The sequence below is a fragment of the Ooceraea biroi genome, chromosome 10, assembly GCF_003672135.1.
Source record: "Ooceraea biroi isolate clonal line C1 chromosome 10, Obir_v5.4, whole genome shotgun sequence".
Taxonomy (NCBI): Eukaryota; Metazoa; Arthropoda; class Insecta; order Hymenoptera; family Formicidae; genus Ooceraea; species Ooceraea biroi.
Genome location: NC_039515.1, coordinates 12,585,886 through 12,611,137, shown reverse-complemented (window position 1 = coordinate 12,611,137; position 25,252 = coordinate 12,585,886). Strand labels below are relative to the sequence as shown.

Below are 25,252 nucleotides of genomic sequence, written 5' to 3'. Positions count from 1 at the left end.
ATAGTATGTTCAAGTATTAGGCAATTAAAAATCTTGTACAATTGAAAATTGTGGGAGCATTGATGAAAATAATTGTACCTTTATTTTTATCAGCCTAACAATTATACATTACAAACAATTACAAATATATTACAGAATGTAAATCGACCGGGGGAAAAAAAATGAGTAATCTTTTTCACTATACAGGGTGTCCCGGGTTTTAACCGACAAACTGCGGGAGCATATTCTACTAGTGGAAATAAGAAAAAATTATTATGTCGAGTTTGCTTAGAAATGCTTTATTACAAAGTTATAAACCAATATTGAAAAGAAATATGAGATAAGTAACAACGGATTTTTTCACAAAAATAAAAATTATCTACGCAATGATTTAGTGACGCATTTCAAAATGTCCTTGCACATCGATACAAGCTAGACATCAACATAACATCTTCGACCTTGCAAATTCTACACTATGTTCCGTTGTTACTTATCTCGTATTTCTTTTCAATATTGGTTTATAACTTTGTAATAAAGCATTTCTAAGCAAACTCGATATAAGAATTTTTTCTTATTTCCACTAGTAGAATATGCTCCCGCAGTTTGTCGGTTAAAACCCGGGACACCCTGTATATATATATATACTAAATAGAGTAGCAACCAATAAAAAAGAGGTTCCGCATGTGATCTTGTGTGATGTATAAATACGTTTGCGTTGTATACGTAGATGTAGACACTTTTACGATCTCTCCTCTAGTACGCGCAAAGATTCTATGTTCGAGACTCTGTACACGATCGGAAAATCCCTTCTTACGCTTACAAGATCTTGGTGATCAAGCCGGCTGCGATGGTGGTGCCTTCTAATCGCAACATAACTCTGCCCAACTGCTTAATATCCTTGTACAGCTCCATGCAGACTGGATTTTGCGTCACGACCTCGATGATCGCGCTGGAATTCTTCGGTAAACAGCGCGGCTTCTTCTTCATCACGTCGCCGGTGCTGCGATGTAGCTGCGCCACCAATTTCGTAATTACCGCCGGCTGTACCAGGGACTGTTGGTGCATCACCACTGGAAGCCCCTTCGTGATCGGTTTCGCGATCGCGAACACGACCACGTGCGCTTGAAAGCACGTCGTCACCGGCGCCGGGCTCTGCGGGTTGCAGATTATGTCGCCGATGCTCACGTTCTGTTGCTCGATTCCCGCTAGTGTCAGCGCGACGTGATCGCCGGCGAACACGCTCGTCATCGAGACCTCGTCCGTCTGGAGACCTGGAGCACACATTTAAATGTTTAACATGAGCGTTGTTGAGAATACTTGGATAAAAAAATGCATTTCTTGCATATTTATCGTCGTAGAATTAATGGAAGCTCGGCTTACCCTTGACAACTGCGATCTCGTTTTGCGGCAATATCAGAACTTTGTCGCCCAGGGACACCATACCCGTTTCAACGTGGCCCGACACGCAGAAGCCGGACCCGGTGCCCTTGAATATATCGTTGACCGAGAAACGGAATGGCTTGTTTACAGGTCGCTCCGGACACTTGAAGTTATCGATCACGCTGACTAGAGTCGGTCCAGTATACCTGCAAAGTCGAGGGATAAATGTATTACGCGCGAAACAAAATAGAGACGTCACCAGCTAGGTCGCGGTATTAAGTTTTTACCAGTTAGACAGTTGCTCCTTCGGCTTCGTCACGATGTTCTCGCCGGACAGACCGCTGCAAGGTACAAAGGTGACGGTATCCTTGAAGCCGGCTTGTTTCAGGAACACGCTCATCTTGTCAACTATCTCGTTGAATCTGTCCTTGGACCAGTCCACGGTGTCCAGCTTGTTTACGACCACTGCCAGTTGCGATACTCCTGAAGGAGTTCAATTCAAGGTAGTACACGAGTTTGAAGTAGCGAAAGCCTTAGCATCTCATACTCTCAAGCATCTGTGATTATTTCAAGGAAGACGGGTTACCTAAGGAACGCAGCAGCAACGCGTGCTCGCGCGTCTGCCCACCGCTGTCGAATCCAGTCTCGAATTCGCCCCTGGTCGCGTCCACCACCAGCAGAGCCACGTCCGCCTGCGTGGCGCCGGTTATCATGTTCGGGATGAAGTCCTTGTGGCCAGGTGCGTCGAGGAGGGTGATGGACTTGGTGTCCGTTTCGAACTTGGAGTGGCCTATGTCCATCGTGATGCCTCGCTCTCTATCAAAGATATTTCATACGTGAGACGCCTCCTGCCGCAATGATTCTTCCTGAAAGGATGATGAATTAATGGTCACCTCTCTTCACCGGTCTCGTCGAGCACCCAGGCGTACGCGAACGACTGCTTTCCTATTTTCTTGCTCTCCTGCTGGTACTTGTGAATCAGTCTCTGCGGCACCTGGCCCAGGTCGCAGAGCAGTCGTCCGAGCAACGTGCTCTTCCCGGCGTCGACGTGTCCCACCACAACCAAGTGCAGCTGTTCCTTGCTGTCGCCCCGTTTACTCTTGTATATAGCCTGGGCGTCCATCTTCTCCTCGTTGGACGCGTTGGATTTAGCTTTCGAGTCCAGGTCCGGCGTCACGTGGCCCGATATGGGTGACTGGCACCTCGGGCTGTTTGTCTTCGAGGAGATTGCTTTTCTCTCCTTCTGCACGATGTTCTCCTTGCGCTTGACCTCGGGACTGTTCCGATTGGAGGACGGGCTCTGGCAACGCGGACTCAGTAATTCCGCGTTCTCGACACCGCTCAAGTCGAAACCCTTTACCACGGGCTTCGTTCCAGTGGACACGACTTTGATGGGTGTAGCGACTTGCAATGCAGGCTTGGACGATAATTTGTTACCTATTGTGATAATTTTCACTTTCAGCTACGTTCTCGCGACGGTCTCGTGAGAGGAGATGTAAAATTAATAATTTTCCATGTTCGCTCGTTTAACGAAAATTGCGTGTATATAAATGTAAACTTTCTTATATAACGATTATATAATAAAAATAAAATATAATCTAAAAAAATGTAGATAGTTATCATAGTAAAACTAAAAAAAGGTAAACTAAAAATTAAAACTCAAAACTAAAATGTGACTTTTAACAATACGGATTACGCAAACGGCTCCGCTGTACTTGACGTGTTTTTAAAAATTAGCATCACGTATTTGCACGTTACGTTTACATATGTATATCTATCTACATCGTCGTTATTATTTAATATCGATTTACTTATCTAACTCTTAGAAGTATTATTGGGATCGACTTGTGTTTCGAGCATACGGAGTAGAAAAGTCGAAGCGTTTGATCTTGTCGTGACGCGGCACGAGAGCCTTGAGGATCGGTCTCCTCGTTTTCCATTTTCTACATAGAGTCCGCGCGAACGCCGAAACTTCCTGCCTCGCGTATGGAAGTTTAGCAAGCCGCAGGGCGCATAGATTTAAGGTAACGGGCAATAGATCCAGCGATCTATCGCTCCCGTCGTCGATACGTATTTCCAGACTGGGTATCTCGTGATCAAGTTTGTTTTTCGAGGCAGCCGAATCACCGTTGCAAGTGCTACGCGTCAGGAGTTCCGCTTCCTTTAAGGCAACGCTCAGATCGACCACCCAATTGTCGGGCGACGGAGCGTGAATCTGATTCGCAATATTTATTACACTCGGAGATGGTCCTTCGAGCTTGGCGCTGTTTGGCAAAATGCGCAAATTCGAGAAATCCGCTTGAAGCGAGTCAGCCGGAGATTTGTCATTGCTATTTGCGGGCTGCCTGCTCCCGCTGTCGCGGAACTTCGGTAATCGCGTGCTCGCACTCTCCTCGCTGTTATTTTTCTTAATCGATAATTTTGGGATGACGAACTGCGCTGCGTTCGACGATGGCAATTTTTCGCGAGGCTTCACATCGTTAGCCGCGCTCGATTTTTGCAAATGATGCGTGGTCAGGGCGGCTAACGAGCCGAAAGATCGCGCGTCCGCGTTACTCCGCGAAGGTATTATTCTTGCGGAATTCGCGTGATGCGAAATGAGTCCGCTTAACGACGAGAGAAATGTGGAAGAATCTTTCGCGTCTCTCGATCCATTTAAGTTACTTGGCGTAGCGGAAGCGGGATCTTTGGGCGGAGCGTGCTCTTTTTTGAAAGAAAGTTTGGGTATTGTGAACGTTGGTGTGCTAGATTTGCCAATTGAAACATCTTACCTTACCGATGAAGTCCAATGCAGCACATGAAACATGAAAGAGAAGAAAAGCGCGAAGTTATTAAATCGTCTCATGACATGTAATATTCAAGTTATATATTATTATTATTATTATTAATACAATAATAATAATTATCACGATAAGTTAAATATAATTATTAGATGATAATATATTCTGAGGTGCATACCTGGATGCCGCTCCAATCCTCGTTCCTTATTCGCTGCTGAATCTAAAAATATGCGAACACAACGCAATGGATATTGTAATTGATAGAATGGCATAAGAGAATTTCTGGTGTCGATCTACTAGTCACAATATAAAACATACTAATAGCATTTTTTGGTGAAGATTCCTTTAGAATGGCATCGAGCGCCACGTCCGCATTGAAGCCTGACGAAATAATCTTCTCCTTCAGCTTGGACTCGGGCACGGTATCACCTATGACATTTCTGATTGTGTCCATGCAAGATAACAGCTTTGCTTTTTCCAATTCAGAAAGATTACATTTATCTTCACTGAGCGATGCTGAAGGCTCATCAACATCCTCGTTGTCCTCCAATATGTCTGGCTCGGTGATGAACGAAGCGATATTCTGTTGCTTGCTCCGATCAAACAGGAATTGCTCCGCTGTAAATAGAATTACGACACAATTATGTTTTATGTTACAAATCAAAGTGGAAACAGCTTGTAGGAATAAAAAGGCGTACCGCTAGGTGACACGCAGTAATCATCCTCCACTGAATGTCCGTAAACGTCATCGTAGCCATCGTATTCTGCGAAAATACATTGTGGGACATGGAGAAACGGTTACACGATAATATATAATGTAACACGAGCCTAGTTAACTACATGACTAAAGACACGGTCGCAAAAGAAGGAAACTCAATTCAGAGCTGCGTCGAGAAGTTATAAAAAACGATAAATAAATAAATATCAATAATAAGAGAAAGAGGAGGATTTAGCGAGACAGAAATTTACAACGGTTATGTGCGGTTATGACAGATGTGTGGGCACCTACCGTCCGAATAATTCATGCAGCGAACGTCTCGATGCCGTGACATGTTGAATGCGTGACGTGAAATTTTGCAATGCTAATAAATTATTTACAGAATTCCATGTATGCACAATCGGATTGCAAATCGCGGTCGATCACGGCCGATTATGCATGACCGCAGCAAACACCATGTGAATGATCCCGTGGCACTCTTTCCGGAGTCATTTGAGTCACTACTGTCGAGAGCCGGAGTCCGACGCGAGAGCGCCATCATTTCGATGAAACTAATAACCCTAAAAATGTGATCGACATTACCGACATGTCCAAAAACACACGTGATAAATTTCTTATTTTTCTTTTATTGGATTTTTTAAGGTTATATTCAGAATTACACACGTGAATACATGAATAAAATTGTGTTGCAAGATATTATTAATTTTATTAATTTTAAGACGTATAAAAGACACTTTCCACTTGTAATTCGCTATAATGTTCTTGGTGCACAATGTCCTGCAGGAAAAAATAATATTTCAAACAATCCTGGTCTTACTATACGTGATGGTTTACGGATCTGAAATCCAAGAAAGCTCCTTGTATAAACGTAAGTTCTCTTATAATCATTAAATATTTTAGCATTTTAGCGACAGACCAATTATTAAAGCGGGAAGTAAACGGTTGTAAAAAATCATCAGTGACGCTGCAGAGATTATTTTATTGAAAATAACAAGAAATGAAGCAATGCTCGAGATTACATGTGTTACATTAGAAATATTAATCAAGGGACTGGTATAAGCAACAAGCCATTCGTAGCGAGAAGCAGTAAGCAGAGCGACGTTGGTATAAAAGCTGCGCTTTAGCGTACGAAGCGTCATAATATTCATTTAAATTTACCCAAATAATAGCTCTTCAAGTATTGCTCCGCGTGCAGTATCTCCTCGCACGGGTGTTTAGCGACCTCCATGTACAGTATATCAAGGACGGCTTTCACCGCCTCGATATCGTACATATTCGCGAGTAATCTTTCTCTGAAGGGCTTCAGCCTTTCCACGAGCTGCTTGTTCTTCGAGACGGAGCCAACGTGATCCCGTAACACTTGGTTGTACATTGGCCAGTCGTTCTCGCAAGCTGGACAGTCGCAGTCGAGGAAGTAATCCTGCAGTATCTTCTGCTTCCTTTCAGACCGAGCCATGTGAGCGTACACGCCGCCGTAGCTCGTGAATACCTGGTCACCGGGGCGTATGGGCGTCAGAGCGCGCGTGATCATGGTGAGTCCCTCAAAGTGTCGGAAGGTGTTTGGCGCGCAAGAATGATTGTACAGGCTGTGAGCCACGTAGAGGCCGGAACCCGATACAATTCCTGGTTCCTGCTGTATCTGCGTGTAAACAATGCCCAGCGATGAAGCTTTGAAGTATCGAGAGTGACGATGCGCAGCGTACTCACTGAGAAGCAGTTGGAGGACATCATCACGCAGGCACGGAACATTACGCTGGCGCAGAATTTCAGCTCGGCGAACCCGCTGATGTCCTTCAGGTCGTCGAGCTTGTACGTTTTCGGGAAAAAGCTCGTCTGCGTGGCCAAGAGGATCACCGCGAGGGCCGAGATGCAGGCGAACGCGCTGATTCCGATCAGCGGCCTCGTGGTCATGTTAGTCGCCAGGCTTAGCGCGGAACGCACGCTGAAACTGTCCAGTATACCCGTGTCCGTGAATCCTGCTGTCCTGTTGTCTGCAGCGAGAGAGAAAAAACAGGGATGATCATAGATAATTCTATTCGTCAAGCGAACGTCACGTGGATTGGATACCTGGATTCGATTCCGCGACCCTCATATCTTCCTGCAGCTCTTGGATCCTGGTGCCGTTCGCCGTGACGACAATCAGCAGTCGGATGATCTTCGAGATCATCCTTATCTTATCCTTGTCCACGTTGAGCAGGTTGCTCAGCAGCTTGAGAATCGGGCATTCCGTCTGGTGGCACGCGTCCCACGCCAGCCTCCTGCACTCCTCCGAGCAGTATTGGGCTATCGGGCACTCCGGGCACGGGATCAGGTTGTAGCTTCTGGACAGACAGTGGTGGCAATGCGTGTAATACCTGCGGCAAAGAAGAAGAACGAAAATACGGAATTACTTGGCGCGCCGGTAAAAAATATAATGGCAGCACGGGCCAATCTCTCACCGTTCCTCGTAGATCACGTGCACGTACGGGTCCTCGAGGCTGACTATGTCGCCGGGCTTGAACTCCCGCGTCGCGACGTAGTGTCTGCCGTACCTCTCCGAGAAGGCCACCGCCAGGCCGTCGCTGGCGGCAGGAACCTCCTCGCTCGGACCGTACCTTAACTTGGAGAAATCGTCGTTCTGCAGGTACCTTGGTTTCCGCGGCGGAACTCTTGCCGCGTAATGGAGGTAATTTTCTTTGGCCGTTGCGCCCTGCTTCCTCGGAGCACTTCCCTCGATCGTCTCCCCGTTTTCAATGCGGTCGGTGATTCCCGACTCCGTGGCAGACGGAAGCTCCTCGGCATCGTCGCCTGGACACAGTCTCTCCACGACTCCGCGAGTGTCGGCGTTCTCCGAATCCACCTGCAACAGTTTCTTTATTTCCACTATCGCCCTATCACCCCGCTCCTTCAGGTTCTTCCGCTTCTCCTTCGGATATCCGTGGTCCAACGCCGCGTCGATGTCGATGAGGCACTCCTTGTACAGCTGCTTCCTGTACAGGGCGGCGGATCGGTTCGCGTGCGCGTGTGCCACGAGTTCATCGCTGTCGGCATACGCCAGGCTCAGCGTGTAGCACTCGATAGCTTCCAGATCGTCGCCCATTACGAAGTGCTGGTTACCTGAGATTTTCCATTCGTTAGAAATAAAAAAAAAATGTACCGCATCGATGTCCGCGGGAAAAAAAAGAGTAAGCGCGTACCTTCCTCCCTGTACCTTACGGAGTCCTCTTCGTTCTTTGTTACGGCGTGCAGCGACGGCATCTGCGATCTGACCATGTTCTGTAAAATGTGTCCGACAAGGGCCTCGCATTCCTTTTGCAATCCGTATCCAACGTGCGACTTGTTATTCTGCTTGAGAGTCAGCACGAGCTCCTTCGCTATCTCCATCTCGTACGTATAAATAATCCTTAATGAGCTTAATCGCACTCTTGGAAATATCAGATAAATTTCTGGCTCTTCTCCCCTCTCTCTTTTTTTTATCCTTTTCTTATCTTACATTTACCGTCTGATTATTATAAAAATATTAAAGGACGATGACTCATGCAAGCGTTACGGCAATTACTTTGTAAGTGCTGAAAGTTGTCCTTAGATAGCAACTGAGCAAGCCGCGGCGGGAGATGTACTGAGAACATTGAAACCGGTAGGTGAACTAAATTTACCTCAAGCCAAATGACAGAAAAAGACTATGCCGAGTAGAAATTAGTTAAGCATTCATTCTATCTGTGTGGACAACCGGCTGAAAGTGAAACGAAAGATTTCTACGCGGTGTATCGCATCGTAGATGCAGTATTGTTGCATAGTTGTACATACAGTTGCATATTTTGCGTAATTTATAATTTTCGTAGAGTTTATAATTGAGAAATTTAAATGATTAAATTCAGAGCTTGTTGCATATTTGTAGATAGCACATTTACAAATACCATTGACGCGATTAAAGCTGCAACAACTATTGAAAAATTTTATTTACACTAATAATATACACGCGCGTGTAAAATAATCATATAATTAAACATACGACGTTTAATTGTTGCAAAAATATTTTTTACAAAGTTCTATTTTTAGAATATACAATTCAAGTCACAAAGGCTCTTGAATGCGTTTTCGATCATTTTTGTACCGCTAATCAGGGCAAATTGGCAGATATCCAAATTTCCGCTCCGTACCAAGTAAAATTTAGCCCGTGTTACTTAATCTTTTCAGGCTTAGTTCCACTGATAAATTTAGTTAATTAGTTTTAATTATAGCTTGCTAGTCAACATTTCGGTAGAAGCTATTTTTAATATAAATCGACAAATTGGCTCAAAAATAGCAAACGTGATTAACAAAATAGATCCTAATATGGATTTAAAATCGAACGCTTTCTCTTTCCCATTGTCGCATTATATTTCCGTCAAGTAGCTTTTAAATAAAAATAAATAAATATTTCTAGAATTACTTTTGCAAGTTTTTATTTGTTATATTTACTAATAAAATCCTATTTTGTCAAACATTAAATATAATATTTCTTAACAGGAATTAAAAAGTAGATGAAAAATATAGAAGCATATGCTTTTATTTATTTTTGTACGTTAAACATAATTTAAAGAATAAAATCGATAAATAATAATAATAATAATAAATGCATTACTGAATAGAAAGGCTATTCCTCTTCCGATTCCAAATTTATGTGGTCACCAAACCTCGCGTACAATTGTGTCTTCAATCCGGTCATGAGGGTCTTCAAGTTTTTATATTTGCTTTCCAGATTCGTGATCTCCGCCTTTTTCTTAGTTTTAGCGTCCTCCAGGCAGTTCTAAGAATGAAACAATTAACATTGGTTGCCAATAGTAATTTTCTGATAAAACTAAGCAAGAGTTGTACCAAAAATTAGAAAAAAAACCAAAGCAGAGTATGAATCTTCCTTTGTCAATTACGGTATCAAAGACTCTTGTTGCGAGTGACGCGAAACATTATTGTGCTTGTGCATACATTTAATTATTTAATTTAATTATTTGATCACCTGTGTGGTTTCGAGACTCTGATGAACGAAGATTTCCCCGATGAAGTACGGCACTTTCACATCGTCATCCATCAGGACCAATTCGTCGAAAGCATCCTCCAAGTTCTTCAACTCGTTCTGCAAATTACAAACACGCATTTGTTGCCTACGTAAAAATTTTCGTATGACCAAATAAGGTAAACATAGCGGTCTCAAATCTGACGAGCCTTCTCTCAATGGAAAATTACCTGCTTGGTCTTAAGCTCCTCCTTGTAATCGTTCAGCTTGGCATTTTGCTTCGCGAACTTGTTAATCTTCTGTTGATCCTCAAACGTAACGTGAACATCGGAGTCCTGCAACATCGCGAGGTAGAATTAGATCACGAGCGTGCGAAGCAATATTCACTTGATTAACATTTAAAATATAATTTCGCGTTGTCACTTTACCGGTTGGAATCCGGTTTGGTTACTTTTTCCGCCGGGCATATCCGTATTATTTTTTTATCAATTTTGCAGTCGCTGCATGTATCGAAACAATTGTTTAAACCGGGCGTTAGGTTAGGTTCGAAAGGCAACTGGAATGCAATGGCGGTTCCGTTCTTCCTCCTCGGCTTCTCGTTCATTCTCGTTATAAGAATGCACTGCGAGTACCGCCCAAAGCCTCCATGCGAATCGGTCCTTATACCACGTGACATTTCGCACCCGCAGATCCGCTCGAGTTGCCAGGTATAAATTGCACGGTGGCGTGTATTCGGTTTCGAAAGTTTTTATTTAATTTCTGCAGGATCTATGACTGCTGATCGTAAATGCGATTTGTGCCTGTTGAACGTACATTGTTCAAAATTCTTTCGCGCGTATCGCATTTACTTTTCACGCAATTGATCCCGAGCTATTCTCAAGTTATTTCACAAGGATCCTCGGTGAGCACGGTATAACGTTTTTATTTTTAATCTAGAGAATTTATCCTCGAATTGACAGTTAAATATATAATTATCGTCCGAGATTACGATATTTCGCAAATTAATTGTCGAAACCGCATGAACGTTATGTGTTTCATAGAATGTAAAAAAAAGGGAGAAACTAACCTAATATATATGCGGTATAATATTTTCTAACATTTTGTACACGTGATTCTCTCGTAATTTAGCCGTTTCGTTCGTATTTTATTATTAGTAAACCTGCGTCATAATTACGTCATAATTACGTCTAGGATAGATCAGAACTGGTGATGGGAGAGAGAAATTGGAAAGATTGGAGACCTTTTGTGTATGGTGGCTTAGCTTCAATCGTTGCGGAATTGTGTAAGTAAATAAATTAAAAAATAGTAATTTCTTGCGTTATAATAAAAATACAGTTTCAATAATTAATTCACTCTTTTTTTTCTCCGCAGGTACCTTTCCTCTAGACACTACGAAAACGCGTTTGCAAGTGCAGGGTCAGAAGTATGATCAGAAACTCGCTCGTTTAAGGTACTCTGGCATGACCGATGCTCTACTACAAATATCTAAGAATGAAGGAATAAAAGGATTATATTCCGGGTAAGTCGGGATTAACTGAAAATCAGATAAATTCCCTACGCAAAATTCGTGTGAAAAATTTGGCGTTTCCTACTGTTCAGGATCAGTTCTGCCATTTTGCGGCAGGCGACGTACGGGACGATAAAGTTCGGGACTTATTACTCTCTGAAAAAGGCTGTGACCGACACGTGGGCAACTGGCGACTTAGTTACGATAAATGTCGTTTGCGCGGCGTTAGCCGGAGCGGTATCGAGTGCGATTGCCAATCCTACTGACGTGATAAAGGTTCGCATGCAAGTCACTGGCTCCGAGATGAACATGTCGTTGTTCACGTGCTTCCAGGATGTGTACAGGCACGAGGGCGTGCGTGGGCTCTGGAGGGTAATGAATATTTTTTATATCACTTTGTTACAAGAGAATTGACTGTATTAATAATTTTCTCTGCACAATCGAGCGTATTAACGCCGTTTCGTTGGCCGCGGTTGCGAGAACGTTTCACGACGCGCGACGAGCGGCACTCGATTGTCACGTGAAAGTATCTAGGAGAAATATATTGTTTGATTTTTCTCTTGACGTAGGGTGTTGGGCCGACTGCTCAACGAGCGGCCGTTATCGCGGCTGTCGAGTTACCTATATACGATTATACCAAGAGTAAATGTATGAGCGTATTGGGAGACAGCGTTAGTAATCATTTCGTGTAAGTTGTCTTTATCAGTGGATGCAGGTACTTTGTAGAAAATATTTCATACATTGACCAGAGTGAAAATGATTGAGATATACCTCCAGATTTGTCGATTGTCAAAGGAAGAAATATCGTTGTCGATTAACCCTTATCCGGGTAACCAAGGCCCGTTCCCTCTAACAAAGCACCGTCAGTTTGTCTATAAAGTTCTAATTTAGAGAGTATGCGCGACTCTTGTGAAGTACGCTCCCGTATATTGCGCGCTATCGCAGGAAAGGAGGTAAGATTCTCCTAAAATTGAAACATTTTATTTCCAGGTCCTTTGACATTGTCACGTGTCGCGTATGGACATACGCGATAGACGGATTTTGAGACGACCAGAGCGGCTTGACACGGAAGCTGTGTTCAGCACTCTGTGTTTAGTACAAGAATTCTCTTATGACCAAACGTCATCCAAAGATGATCGTTACAATGTTAATCTACTCCGCAGGGGCTTTTCGGTTAGCATTTATGCGTCTTAGGGCTTTGCGAATTTCTGCGTAATTTCTATTTAATTGATTGACGTCACGTAACTTTCTACTTTCTGTTCTCACTGCAGACCAAATTCGACTGATCCGTGCGCTTCCGCTTCCGTTCGTTTTCCTGGAAGCTCGGTGTTGTTTGCTGCTTTATCGAAATTCACGTTCTTTTTCCGTGCCTGGATAAGGGTTAGTTCTGCCCCAGAATCACGATTAACTTAAAAACGAAATATTAAAAAATCAAATCGAAAATCCAAATAATTAAAAATTCATAACATAAAAGTGTTTTTTTTTACAGTGAGTGAGGTTTAGTTTAAGATAAGACTTTTCGTGTCGCACGGTGTACTTGAACACGATGTTATGTTTTTAGGTCAAGTTTTATAGCTAGTATGGGAAGTGCTGTAGCCTCAACGCCCATAGACGTCATACGCGTAAGTTGACTAAACGTTTTAAAAATGCGTGCGACGCAATTAATCTCTTTCTTTGTGTTTACTGTCTCTTCTTCTTTTAGACACGGCTGATGAATCAGAGAAGAGTACATATTGCTGGTAATACACTCCCGACACACATTTACAGTGGCAGTATAGACTGTTTGCTGCAGGTACGAAGCTTTAATTGTTAATGTTAATTTTTAATGTCTGTACGTAGATGCCTCATTTCCTAGCTCGTTTAACTGTAACAAGAGTAATCTTTATGTTTCATACAGACGATTAAATATGAAGGAATTCTAGCCCTTTACAAAGGCTTCGTGCCGACCTGGTTTAGGATGGGGCCGTGGAATATTATATTTTTTATCACCTACGAGCAGTTGAAGCAGCTGAACTACTCGTGATGCATCGGTAGATGTACGATAAATATTCAAATTCTTTATTAAAAATGAGATCTGGACACATGTTTTAATGTACATTATAACGGATTTAGCGTTGCAATCTCGGTTGTGTGTAATTTGTTGAACGTGAGAGAATGACATTAGGTGACGTTATTGTAATGTATAGGGAAACTGAGATATCTTTCAACCGACGTAACTATAAAGAAGCAAGAAAGTAAACTCGGAAAAGTCTAAGAGCTTCCTAAGGTACAAACTTGACGAATAGTTTTAACCGACGTTATTATGTAGAAAATGGCGTGAAACTCTCTTTCCTTCTCTCAGATCTTGTTGTAGACTCAGCCTCCGTTACTTATTACTTCGAAGCGTTACGACGTCCATGCATAAAAAAAAGAACTATTGTAGTCGAAGGTTCCTGCTTGGATTTAACGCAATATCTTGTACAATACTAGTCATTGTTATCCACATGATGTTGAATCATTTTACTTCCAGTATTTTTACGTAGCATTTATTGTCATACTTCTGATACATGTGCTAGTCATTTTAAGAGATTCTTCTGAAAAAAATGGATGCCAAATACACGGTCCAAAATTCAATTTGTTATTATTAATTTTGTGACGTTAGTTATAAATTGAAATGGCCAGCTCAAATTCCGCGAAAGTTTTGATATGTAATTTAAAAAAATTTTGTTACTCTTATGATTAAGTGAAGCAACGTGATAGAAATGCTAACTTTATTCCTCCATTCTCTATCCTCTAAAATAAATATATGTGTGTATATTTGTATGTAATAGTACAAATGCCTGTGGTATATTTAATATTTAATTTCACTTTTAATTGCAAATAATTACCATGATCGCTGACGAGCTGATAAATACGCTAAACATAATGATATTACATAATGATAGTTTATCACAACACGAAATCATTTACCTTCTCGTTAAGATAGGAAGACTGACTGGCATAGCCTAGATATACTTCGCGTAAGAGGAGCGGAATGTAACATTACATATCATTATGTACGTATACAATATATTAAATAAATTATATGTAACAAAGTTTGCGTTTTACCAAAGAAACATTAGAGAGATCATATCTTTTTACATTTAAGATGGAAAGCACACATGTTAAAGCAGAGAAAGAAAAGAAATGTGTAAAAAATAATTTTTTAATTGGAAATTCTGTTTTCGCTTTTCCCGAATTTAAATAACGCGCATTTTTGCAATTGAGAAATTTGCGATACAAATTAGGACCCGATATTTATACTATGTACACGTTCTCCGATATCCTACCGTGTAACAAATGAACGGCATTATTATTTTACAAAACATGCTAGGCCTTCAGTATCTTTTTCTTTCCTTCAGATAAAATTCCCTTTATACATTAATGACGATCATATTTCGTAATACTGTGTCATTGATCGTGGCATTCCCACACGATGACTTTTCTATCCTTTCCGCCCGTCACTACGAAATTATTATCGGCAGCTACGACTAAAGCGCAAAGCGGCCCTGAAAGAACACGTGTCATCAGTGAAGAGACAGCGAACCACTGCTTCGGAAACATCTAATAATATTTTATAACATATATATCTACCATCGTGACAGCGTATTTTCGAGACGAACATAGCTCCCTGGTGATTCCACACGTTCAGATTTCCGTCGTTATCGCCTATTAGCAAAAATGTCCCCATCCACGTAAACGTTAACGGCTCGCTCTCTAAACCGACGGAATATATCTGCGTGCTTGTCCGCACGTCGATCACGCTTAATACTTTGTCCTCCGCACACGAGATCACGCTGCTGCATTGTTCGTCGAACATTATTGCATTTATCCTGCACGCGTGGCCTTTAAACGCGAAAGTATCTCAATCAGGAGTATCTTTACCTTTTTTTTATGCTCATAAATGTAATGTAAAATAATGATAACGATTATTTCGATACACTAAACTCGCTTTCCTACTTACTCTTGATGGTAGATTGCAAGTTATAATTGTCCATCCTCCACAGACACAGTTCGCCGTCCTCTGTGCCGGACACCAGCATGGTGTCATCCCTGCAATTGCAGCACGAGACAATTAATTCAATTCATAGACACGAAACGTGAATAACAGCCACAATCGTGTACTTTGTTGCTGGAAATTACTTTCATTTTTTTTTAGAGAGAGAGTAATACAAGTTCTCATCTTTCCTGCGATCTACCTTGATATGTTGATGCAAGTCACTTTGGAATCGTGATCGAGCTGCGCTATGAAGCACTCCGCGGGCTTAACTTTCGACCCGGAGGTATACCCGTGCCAGACCTTCGCGGTACAGTCCCACGATCCGGACACGATGACCTGGTGATTGGGACTCCACGCTAGACACGACACCGCGTCCTCGTGTCCCTGCAGCACGTCGATTACCCTACCGAACTCGATATCGTAAAATATGCTGAAAAAAAACATTCGCGCTTTTGTTATCCCGCGCGTTTAAGGATCGGCGCGATCCGCAAGCCGCTCCGGAATATTTACAGAGTATTGTCCCACGATCCTGCCACGAGGATGTTACGCTGCGACGGTGTGTAATACGAGATGCAAGAGGAGAGCGGGAGAGAGGATAGCGTGACGCTTCGCGTCAACTTCTTCTCGCTTATGCTGTACAATTTCAGCGTGCCGTCCTGTCCCACCGATATGATTTCGTTGCTGGTCGTTGTGTTTTTCGGCGTGACGCTGCTGACGCAGTCCTTGTGCGCCTGGAACGCAGCCACTTCCGTGAAGCTGAATGACTTTCCCGCACGTGCGGCATCTGGGGAAATTGAAGACGTTAATTACTCGATTATGCGCGAGTCACGTTATACGCGTCACGCGTGCAGATATACATGGACGAGACGTACTCGATGTCGTCGTTTCCGGCGACGCTAACAACGTCTCGCTGTGCAATAAATTTAAGACCGACGCCGAGCGCTTCGGGTGAGGTAGAGTGAAGACTTGCTTCGGTATCTGACCGAACTCCATGATCTGCACCTCGAGCCCAAGTCTGTCGTTTACGTCTCGTATAGTGTCCAAGTCTACCGCGCCTTCGTAGCATAAATGGAAGAATACTGCAATGAAAGTGTATAATTACCCCTAATTGTTGTATTATTTCATGTATTTCAGCCTGATTTACTCATATTATATATGAAACATCGAATTCCACTTACCGTTGTCAGCCTTCTTAGCTTCGATCCCCCTCTGCTTGCATCCAAAAATCAAGTCGATCCAATGATGAAGATTTTGAGAAACGTAATCGCTCTCCAAAGCGTTCCTTAATTGCTGTACGAAATCGGATGGCCCTAAAATGTATTAAAAATAATTATTATTTGCTGGCGAACGTATCGACGATGCAGAATGAAAAATTAAATGTTTCCCGTTACCTTTCGCCCAGGGAGGAAGTAGTACGTCGCCTATTTTTGTACCGTCGTGTCGGTAGCCAAAATCGATGCCGTAACTATTTACCAGAAAATCGCCGGCGTTGCTCGTATCATAAAACTCCGGTATCAGTTCTTTAAAGTCAGACATGTTCACCAATACATTTTTCCACACGTCAGCTATACTGTTAGGTGGTTTTTTGTTGGTAAAAGTGAAACATAAAATTGTTTCTGCACATTTGACAGAGGTATTATGTACTTTTTTTACGATACTTAAAGTCATGTCTTATATCTTGCTTTCTCTCACGCGATAAAATAAATAAGCGTCTAATTTATTCGTTAAATTACAATTGCAATTGCTTTTGTCTCATGCATCGCAGTGTCGTTACAGTAGCAAGAAGATACGATACATACCTGTTGAACATTCTGTCCGGATGATCAAATCTTCCGTTCTGCAGGCAGAGCATGTACTGAGGGTACTTTCGTACTAGATAGAACAATACAAAACCCGGCGCACTGTAATGAGAACCGTACAAGAACTTTGGGTCAGACATTTCCAAATATCGTTCCTGCAACGACAGAAAAACAAATATTGACCCTGAATATACTTTGTAAAAAATGATGAAACATAAATTCAAAGTAAAATATTTATTTGTTATATCTATAATTAATATTTATTTTCTAAACTTTTACTTATATTTATCTCAAGGAATAGAGATTGGCAGATAAATAAATTCACACGTAAGGCACGTACTCTGAGCCTTTCCAGACGAGTAGGATTCAATGCACCGATAGGCTTCGAGAGATCTCTATAAACTTTGATGTCGCTCAAATCTAGCGTCGCGGATGCGTAATCTTGTATGATCCAAGGCAACACTGGATATTGCGTCAGGTCGTGGAAAGTTCTATCCGCCAAGCTGAAATAACGCAAGATCGATCTTCCTTCTCTCCGATATATATATATTTTTTTCGTCGATAATAAATAATTAATAATGACAATTACCTGTTTACGTACAAGATGTAATCGTAATTCGACAAGTATCCATTCTGCCATCTCATCGTCATCTGATTTTGCGGTACGGTTTCCAGGGAGACGGCGGACTGCTTAAGCAGACTTTCGTACAGCGTGTCCCTGCCCTCCTGATTTTGAAACGACAGAAACAAATATTCGATTTTATTCTCAGCTTGTCGCAGCCACTTAATTTCGAGACCCTGCGGGGGATAAATTATTATTCGTGTATCTTTTCCATTCCATTAGTTGAATAATATAGTATAACGAGGCATTGGATCACGCAGTATTTACCACTTGTCGTAGCAGGAATCTCCTCTTTATAATACTTCGTACATCTTTTAATTGAATCTTGAGAACGGGATGCTAAAAATGGAAACGCTGTGTCAAGTAACGTGTAATAATTTTTATATTTATTAATATATTATTTATATAAAAACTATAAAAGTTTTTGCTACAATTACCTGATCCATGTTATTGTAAGGTTGAAAGTAAATCCTCGAGGTGGTCAGTAGTATTCTTCCTGGATTAATTACAAGCGGCAGTACCTTGTTCCCTTGCGTTTCCAAGACCACTTGCTCATACAAATCCTCCAGCCACGAGGTGTCAAAGGATACACGCGACTGTCTGGAGTGCACGATAGCCATAATCTTCAAAATGAAAGACATTGTCAAGACGCTTTCATGGCGATTCTTCGGAGACTGAGCTCGAGGGGACATTACCATGGCGTTTTGCTGCGCCGTTACTAAACTCGCCGCTCTGTGCAACTGCAGGATCTGCGGAAGGCAGTCCTCCACCTTCCCGTAATTGAAGCAGAAGTGGAACACAGTGTTCTGGTGTACGAATCGGTACGGCGCCAGTATATTTTTCTCCAGCATCTCCACGTACTGCTTGCACCTCACCGACAACACGTTGCTGCAACAATGTTCAACGTAGAAAAAAAAGAAATGAACACAGAACTTCAGCAGAAATCGTGGACATTTTCGGGGATAAATTAAACCTGGTCGTACTCGACGCGGACTTACTCCGTCACGTCGCTGTTCGATGTACACTGCTCGACGGACGTGGTCTCCTTCAGCTGAATCTTGATGAGCGGTTGGTTGATGTCTTTATTTACAAACACCAAAGACTTGGAGCATAATTTCAACCTTCCATCCATCCACCTCCTCTCCTCGGCTAGGGGAGCGTCTAACCTCCTCATCTGTACGCTGTAATCCTCAAAAAATATCTCCCCCGGTTCCAAGAGGAGCATCGTGAACCTTTCCTTCTCCATCGTCGTACAAGTAAATAATGCATATATCAAATTTTGTAATAATACGTCACACTCTATTAATAGACAGGATATGCTGATAAGCAGGTTTCACTCGCGGCTCGTGCAGGTGATCGTTCAATTGTTCTGACCGAACGTCACCCTCAGCTGATGCTAGTACGCACGGTGACAGTTGCGAGAGCCTGCGCATGCGTGACGCATTTAACTGAAGTTGGTAGCTCTGTCTCACTGTTGCGTTCGCGTGAAAATTGAAGAATTCGTGTCCACTGCACGAACAATCCTCTCGCTCGCTTAATTAATTTCCTAGATTACTCAATGTTGTCTTTGCAATTTTTATTTACAATGAATGTAAAATAATATATTACATGAAACGTATGAGCAATGAATCAAGTGGCCTTCGAATATGTATAATTTTATTGCAATTATAAAAGAACGTTATGTCATCATACTCTTTCATTAAAATCAGGTGCTTTTGTTCCATAGTCCACTCTTTCTTACTCTCGAATGTAAAATAGTCCCGCGGCGGTATCGATACACAATCTCAGTAGACAAACAATAAATAACAGCGATATCATTTCTCATTGTTCGGTGTACTTGAATTATGCATACAGTAATATACTCCCCGCGTAGAGTCTCCCGTTGGCTGCAGGTTGCAAGGGATACGCGGGCAATTAGCAACTGATTCCTAATCACTCTTTACGTTCACAATCACCCTCAACTCATTTACTTCCGGCTTCACCCAAGGGATTACAGATGACGAGCTGCCCTCTCCGACACCAGTGAAATCATTCGAGTCACAAACAGGGTATGCGCGATGACGTCATGGCACATCAATAGTAACAACGATGCTCCGACGATACCGTCATATTAATCGGTATAAAAACAAGTAGATACCCATATGGAGAGCCAGCAACACCGACAATTTCTCTTCGTCCTCCCTAACGTAAATTTTATATTTTAAAGCAATTATTTGGCAGTTAAGCTTCGGTGATGCTGTTCGTCTCGGCCAAATTCTCCTCCGTGTCGTCGTCCACCTCCAAGATCCTCGGCCCGTACAAGAGGACGTACGCGCAGTGCCAGTCGCCGCCGCCGCTGAGCTTCAGCACTTCCTCGCTGGTGACGGCGGTAACGACGTCGTCGTCGCACTTCATCCACGTGTCGCCCTTCTGCCGGATCCAGCTGACGTAGTGGCCGCTGCTGCTCGAACGTCCCCTGTGCGTGAGGACCGCCTGCAGCTCGTAGTAGCCGCTGTTGTTCGATCCCAAATCTGCAATTGAGTCACTCCTTCATTAAGCACGCCCACGTAGAGCGCAGGTAAATCGGACTCTTTGGTTTTCGCTTCCTTTACCGTTCTTGAACCAGAAAGGCTCCTGCTTCTTCTTCTTCCTCGTGTTATCGCCTTTGTCCTTCTTAGCCATCGCGTTGCAGGATTCCTCCACCAGAGTGTCCTCGTACTCTTTGAACTTCTCGCGCATCGGCACGAGCTTGTTCTGCAGCTCGGGACTGCACAGTTCGAACGCGTCGAACTCCAGGGGGAACTTGACGTCTTTCAAAATTTTTGCGTTAATCGCTTCCTTTTCCTTGTAATAAAATCGTACGAACTGGATGGTCAGGTACGCCGGTAACCTGCTGATTTTTGACTGGGAAGACAATACGTGTACGTTAAATCCTTGCCTCAAGATACCTTACAACTTGCTTGAATAAATTTTTCTCCCATTAAAATTCAATGCAATGAAATTTACCGTTTTTGTATAGACGGCATTCCTGCCAAGCGTCGACGACATCTTCGTAATCTGCTCCTGCGTCTTGTTCCTAAGCCCGAAATACATGTGCTTGACGTCGGTGGAAATGAAGCAGCTCAATTGCAGGAATTCTTCCTTCCCGGTAGTCGCCGGCTCGTCGTCGGACTCGACGCACTTCAATTCGTAATCGAATATACCTCCGAAATATTGTTCGATAAACGAGCGTTTCGGCTTCGAGGCTTCCGTGTCTTCTTCCGACGTATCCGGATTGCTCTGAATCATGAATGAACACTTTCAGTAACGATTTTACGTGTATAAATAAAATCTAGCGAAGCTAAAATATTAAACGCTCAACAACCGTGGCGGGTAACTTTTGCTGCAGCATCCTGATCAATTCCATCCAGCACTCGTTCGCGTCCTGCTGCTGGAACACGCCCTGCTCGGTCTTCTCCGCGAATCTTGGGAAGGCTAAATGCAACATCTGAACCAGCACGAGCGGCGCCCTGGACGTTCCCTTGTCCATATTGTCGTACAAGTCCCTCAATGCGGCGGTGATACTCTGCGCGGGTAACGACAGACTCGCAGCCGCCGCCCAACCACCTGGGAAGATTTTCAGGGCCTCTCGCAGCTCCGGCACGGTCTTCAGGCATTGCACCGTCGCATTTAGATAGCACGTGTTGCCGAGATTGAGTAGACCGGCCGGCAGATCTAAAGCCGTCGCCAGTTCGGCCTCGTTCATGTCCTCCAGGAATACTGGCTTCTCCGTCGGCTCTGTCGGCACGTCCTCCTCCTTGGAACCCATCATGAGCACCGTGACACCCTGGCGCAATCAATAATCGATTAGAAATTTTATAAAGCTTGCATTGTTTAAGTCCATTAGCTGGACAGCAATTATTTTCACTTACATCCTTCAGTTTAAGATTGCCCCAATCATCGTCCTTGAGCGTCATCCCTTTGAGCATAACTTTCTGTCGCTCCGGTTGCACTCCAGTCAGGGCGAAAAGCTGCGCCTTGAATAACATTGGCTCCTCCTCGGTATTAACCTCCACATTGGAAAAGAGTTCCTTGCCCCACTTAACTTTAACTGAAATACACGAGGTGCAGCTGATCAATTATAGTACGTAACGAATAAGCGAATTGAAATAAATAAATTAGGTTATGCCGGACCAGGATTAGTTATTAAGGTAAATCTGTGACTTAATTAACGTAAATTTGCTCCTTCGAACGTGTACTCTCGTAAGACTGAAGGAGCTGCAGTTCTATCTGCTTTTCCGATCAGTCAGCAAATTTGATTTTTAGGTTAAGGATAACGACGGTCGAGTACGCACCTGTGTACTGAGGCATGTTCAATCCTCGCGTGTACGCACTGTATAAAACACGTGTCGCGCCTATATAAACTGTCGGAATAATACGAGGCTCCTTAAATAACGATTATAAATAACCGTAAAATGCTAAGTCAGGTTCGCGGTACTTTATTCGGTGTATCACGCGTGAGTCGGTACCAAAAATTTACCACAACAACGGATAGATAGCCAGCTGATTGGGAAAGTCGTGTCACCCAGTGTGACCAACGTGCGACACGTAGTGACGCCTTGTCGCGCAGTCGCCACATGGAAGTTATCCATAAGGTATTCCTTTTCAAACCGCTCTTCTTCTTTTTCCTTTCTCACTTCATAAACTTTTACGAGAAATTTATAAAACATAAAAAAAGAGGAAAATATTACGCGACTCGGATTTACGAAACTTTTATTTTTATCACATACATTGTGATCTCGCTAAGAGAATTATATATATATACATATATATATGTATCTTCACTAACCTTTCTGTAAATTAGGACCAGCCTAATGCAACTTTATCAATATTATCACATTACTGTAGTCAAGTTACACATTATTGGATTACATTCCGCACACGGCATAGCAATGCTTGCTGTTATATGCACAACAGATGGATCATACATACATCATACATATCGGTATGACGGAAACAAATAAATAAAATGCCAAAGTATTTCGAGGAGGCAATAAATAAATAAATAAAATGAAGATAAGAAACGGTAATCACGTGCTGCGGCGGTAGCGGGAGTATCTCGACACGTTTAAAACGCTGGCAACGATCGTGAAGCTAAGCCCAAACTCGCAGGGTCGAGTCCCAGCTTCCAGTGGACAGGGCAGTACCATCCGGGGAGACCCTCAGGCACGAGACTCGGTTCTCGTGCCCGTACAGCAGCGCGACACGTTGACACTTGAGGGTGTCCCACGCATTCACCGTGTAATCGTTGTAGCCAGCGAAGAGCAAACGTCCGCTCACACTGAGATCGACCGCGTTTGCTCCGAATATTATGCTCTCCTTCGCGTACACTGCGATTTCTCTGTCGGCGCGCAGGTCGAATAAGCGGCAGGTCGCATCGTCCGAGCCTGTCGCCACCGCATCACCACCGGGATGAAATCTCACCTGCGTGCGTCGAATATGATATGAAGCAGCTCGCACGTAATCGACATAAAATGTGACCAATTATTTAATTGTTACGTACCGAGTTGACGTCGGACTGATGTCCCTCGAAGCTCTGGACGCACTGACCACTGCGCATGTCCCAGATCAGGACCAATTTGTCACAGCCACCCGATACGAACGTGTTTCCAGTTTCACTCGGTGCTAGATCGATGGACATGACGTCGCTGGAATGTCCCTGGAAACTCTGTAGCAACTGTCCGCTCTCCACGTCCCACAAGCCGCACGTGCTGTCCCCGCTGCCTGTCAGGATCTGCTGATCGCTGTTGGGAAACGCGCAGCAGGACATGTACGACGTGTGCGTGCCAACGGTCTTCTTGTGAGCCGACACATCGTCCTCCTGGTTCAAGGGGTACACCGTAACCTTGTTGTCCAGGCCTCTGAAGTATTACGAAGCGACATTAGCGGTTTTAGATTCAACAGAATTTTCATAAAGCCATTTGATGGCAAATACGTACCCGCACGCTACTAAAGTGCCGCTGGGGCCATAAGCACACGCCATCACCCACCTGGTTGGCATGCTAACAGCGTATTCTTTGTTTGTCGTAAAGGCATCCCATATAATCATTCTTCCGTCCTAGAAATATTTAATAAATGTATATATTATTGCCTGCTAATTGGAGATAAAGGAACTGCCAAGAAGAGAAATCATGATTTACCTGTGAAGAGGAAACGATATGACGCTTGTCGCAGGACCAGTCGGAACATAAAACTTTGGCTTGATGTCCCTTTAGGATACGTCTGGGTTTCACGTTTATACAATTAATTGCTTCAAGCTTATCGGCTACACTGGCGACTGGAGCAAAAAGCGAGAGACATATTTTAGTAACGTAATTTTAATAATAAAGGTTCATGTACACGTTGCATGGGATTACAGTTGATTTTTAGAGGGCTGACAGAAACGGGATTAAAAATATATGACTGGGAAGATTGAAAGCTGCGCGATGCGTGAGGAAGATATCAGGGAAACGATGGAAAAAGCTGTGACAGTTACGTGTAATATCGTTCAGCTTCTGCCGCTCATCCTCCAAGCGTATCTTCAAGCACTCGGCCTCCTTGGCCAGCTTCTTTATGTGTTCCACCTCCGTTGCAGAGTCCATGTTGTCTCACTTGCTTCGACACTGAACGATTCTTATAATACACTATTGAGAAAGCTTGCAAGCGGATATCCCCCATACACTGGGAATACGTTAAAGCTGCATAGATATATGCTGTATACGTGCACGTATCAGCTTTGCTGCGACGTGTATATACATCTTTGCGATTGCGACTCCCACGTTATAAATAAATCATCCGTCAGTCACAGCCGAGGGCAGTTAATTGTTGCTCGATCATAAACAATCCGCTAAATCCGGACTTTTATTATTCTCGCGAGAATTCGGACGCGAACGGCGAACCATGGTACTGCGGCGGGCGCTGGCACAGTTTCACGCGTCAAGGCCCTCTCCATGTAATCATCTATCTACGCCCGCACTCTCCTGTCGTGCATTTGTTTTCCAGCGAGAGCAGCCTGTCGCACGCGGTGAACGGTGAAGGTAATCGATAGACGGCGATTGACGCGAGACGAAACAACCGAGCGCTTGGCGCCGGTGCAATGACGCTTCTGCATCCTGCAGTACGCCCAACTGCGACCGTAGTGACGGCTCGCCGCACGCGATGCAGCGCAAAGGTCGAAAACATTAAGCGCTATATCGCACGTGCACGTTACTTTACCAGAGCCGAGATAAACGCTCTCGCTCACGCGATCAATCGAAGGTGTACGCCAGTATGCGTGTGCTCCGTGAGCGAAAACTGAAGTGAGAAAACGTTTTCGCGGCACGACCGCGATCGCGTACGCGCGGTTCTCCTGGTAGTCTTTTCAGAGTTCTCAAGAAATGCCAGAGTCAATCAGATTCGATATGTATCGCAGGGCGCGCGAGGCTTTTAATTCAATACACAATTTTTTTTGCACGTTCGCACATTCGAATTTCCCGCCTTG

General features: G+C 43.5%; 7 protein-coding genes across 18 annotated transcripts; 1 reads left to right on the top strand and 6 right to left on the bottom strand.

Annotated features, from left to right (window-relative positions):
• Positions 1-63: 63 nt before the first annotated feature.
• Positions 64-5,351, bottom strand: LOC105282146 (HBS1-like protein). 2 transcript variants are annotated; one of them, XM_011343909.3, is made up of 10 exons: positions 5,149-5,351; positions 4,838-4,903; positions 4,458-4,757; positions 4,318-4,359; positions 2,253-2,796; positions 1,946-2,175; positions 1,647-1,842; positions 1,360-1,565; positions 838-1,250; positions 64-192 (listed from the first exon to the last, which is right to left on the bottom strand). In XM_011343909.3, exons 1-10 carry the CDS (start codon positions 5,189-5,191, stop codon positions 130-132), a joined length of 2,103 nt encoding a protein of 700 aa, XP_011342211.1. In that variant the 5' UTR covers positions 5,192-5,351; the 3' UTR covers positions 64-129. The 2 variants fall into 2 exon arrangements, with proteins under 2 accessions (XP_011342211.1, XP_011342212.1); XM_011343910.3 differs by lacking the exon at positions 64-192 and having other exon boundaries at positions 622-1,250; positions 5,149-5,350.
• A 123-nt stretch (positions 5,352-5,474) lies between these two features.
• On the bottom strand, positions 5,475-9,169 carry LOC105282144 (SET and MYND domain-containing protein 4). 3 transcript variants are annotated; one of them, XM_026973286.1, is made up of 5 exons: positions 7,296-8,176; positions 6,925-7,211; positions 6,565-6,848; positions 6,016-6,496; positions 5,475-5,695 (listed from the first exon to the last, which is right to left on the bottom strand). In XM_026973286.1, exons 1-5 carry the CDS (start codon positions 8,141-8,143, stop codon positions 5,688-5,690), a joined length of 1,908 nt encoding a protein of 635 aa, XP_026829087.1. In that variant the 5' UTR covers positions 8,144-8,176; the 3' UTR covers positions 5,475-5,687. The 3 variants fall into 3 exon arrangements, with proteins under 3 accessions (XP_026829087.1, XP_011342209.1, XP_026829086.1); XM_011343907.3 differs by lacking the exon at positions 5,475-5,695 and having other exon boundaries at positions 5,817-6,496; positions 7,296-7,953; positions 8,034-9,169; XM_026973285.1 differs by lacking the exon at positions 5,475-5,695 and having other exon boundaries at positions 5,817-6,496.
• On the top strand, positions 5,649-14,403 carry LOC105282142 (mitochondrial uncoupling protein Bmcp). 9 transcript variants are annotated; one of them, XR_002193499.2, is made up of 9 exons: positions 10,387-10,536; positions 11,021-11,111; positions 11,201-11,348; positions 11,429-11,708; positions 11,906-12,024; positions 12,114-12,250; positions 12,327-12,509; positions 12,898-12,958; positions 13,039-13,119. XR_002193499.2 is itself a non-coding variant. In XM_011343903.2 (8 exons), the coding sequence occupies exons 2-8, from the start codon at positions 11,039-11,041 to the stop codon at positions 13,357-13,359; spliced, it is 897 nt and encodes a 298-aa protein (XP_011342205.1). In that variant the 5' UTR covers positions 5,649-5,725; positions 11,021-11,038; the 3' UTR covers positions 13,360-14,403. The 9 variants fall into 9 exon arrangements, 7 of the variants coding, with proteins under 7 accessions (XP_011342205.1, XP_011342207.2, XP_019888132.1 ...); XM_011343903.2 differs by lacking the exons at positions 10,387-10,536; positions 12,114-12,250; positions 12,327-12,509 and adding exons at positions 5,649-5,725; positions 13,234-14,403 and having other exon boundaries at positions 13,039-13,128; XR_002193498.1 differs by lacking the exons at positions 12,898-12,958; positions 13,039-13,119 and adding an exon at positions 12,608-12,716.
• On the bottom strand, positions 9,268-10,428 carry LOC105282143 (probable prefoldin subunit 4). Its single transcript, XM_011343906.2, has 4 exons — positions 10,258-10,428; positions 10,060-10,164; positions 9,833-9,949; positions 9,268-9,625 (listed from the first exon to the last, which is right to left on the bottom strand). Exons 1-4 carry the CDS (start codon positions 10,294-10,296, stop codon positions 9,473-9,475), a joined length of 414 nt encoding a protein of 137 aa, XP_011342208.1. The 5' UTR covers positions 10,297-10,428; the 3' UTR covers positions 9,268-9,472.
• On the bottom strand, positions 14,073-19,175 carry LOC105282141 (protein FAN). Its single transcript, XM_026973283.1, has 15 exons — positions 18,774-19,175; positions 18,471-18,663; positions 18,213-18,398; positions 18,043-18,114; positions 17,743-17,951; positions 17,494-17,656; positions 17,154-17,308; positions 16,746-16,924; positions 16,533-16,664; positions 16,227-16,433; positions 15,865-16,138; positions 15,554-15,784; positions 15,319-15,407; positions 14,949-15,200; positions 14,073-14,863 (listed from the first exon to the last, which is right to left on the bottom strand). The coding sequence occupies exons 1-15, from the start codon at positions 19,019-19,021 to the stop codon at positions 14,766-14,768; spliced, it is 2,688 nt and encodes an 895-aa protein (XP_026829084.1). The 5' UTR covers positions 19,022-19,175; the 3' UTR covers positions 14,073-14,765.
• Positions 19,176-19,336: 161 nt separating this feature from the next.
• On the bottom strand, positions 19,337-22,318 carry LOC105282148 (ubiquitin carboxyl-terminal hydrolase 14). The gene is made up of 6 exons (XM_026973287.1): positions 22,089-22,318; positions 21,666-21,844; positions 21,119-21,580; positions 20,761-21,033; positions 20,367-20,658; positions 19,337-20,285 (listed from the first exon to the last, which is right to left on the bottom strand). Exons 1-6 carry the CDS (start codon positions 22,102-22,104, stop codon positions 19,996-19,998), a joined length of 1,512 nt encoding a protein of 503 aa, XP_026829088.1. The 5' UTR covers positions 22,105-22,318; the 3' UTR covers positions 19,337-19,995.
• A 269-nt stretch (positions 22,319-22,587) lies between these two features.
• Positions 22,588-24,374, bottom strand: LOC105282149 (guanine nucleotide-binding protein subunit beta-5). Its single transcript, XM_011343914.3, has 5 exons — positions 24,269-24,374; positions 23,934-24,070; positions 23,733-23,851; positions 23,297-23,654; positions 22,588-23,217 (listed from the first exon to the last, which is right to left on the bottom strand). The coding sequence occupies exons 1-5, from the start codon at positions 24,372-24,374 to the stop codon at positions 22,888-22,890; spliced, it is 1,050 nt and encodes a 349-aa protein (XP_011342216.1). The 3' UTR covers positions 22,588-22,887.
• Between the last annotated feature and the right edge of the window lie 878 nt (positions 24,375-25,252).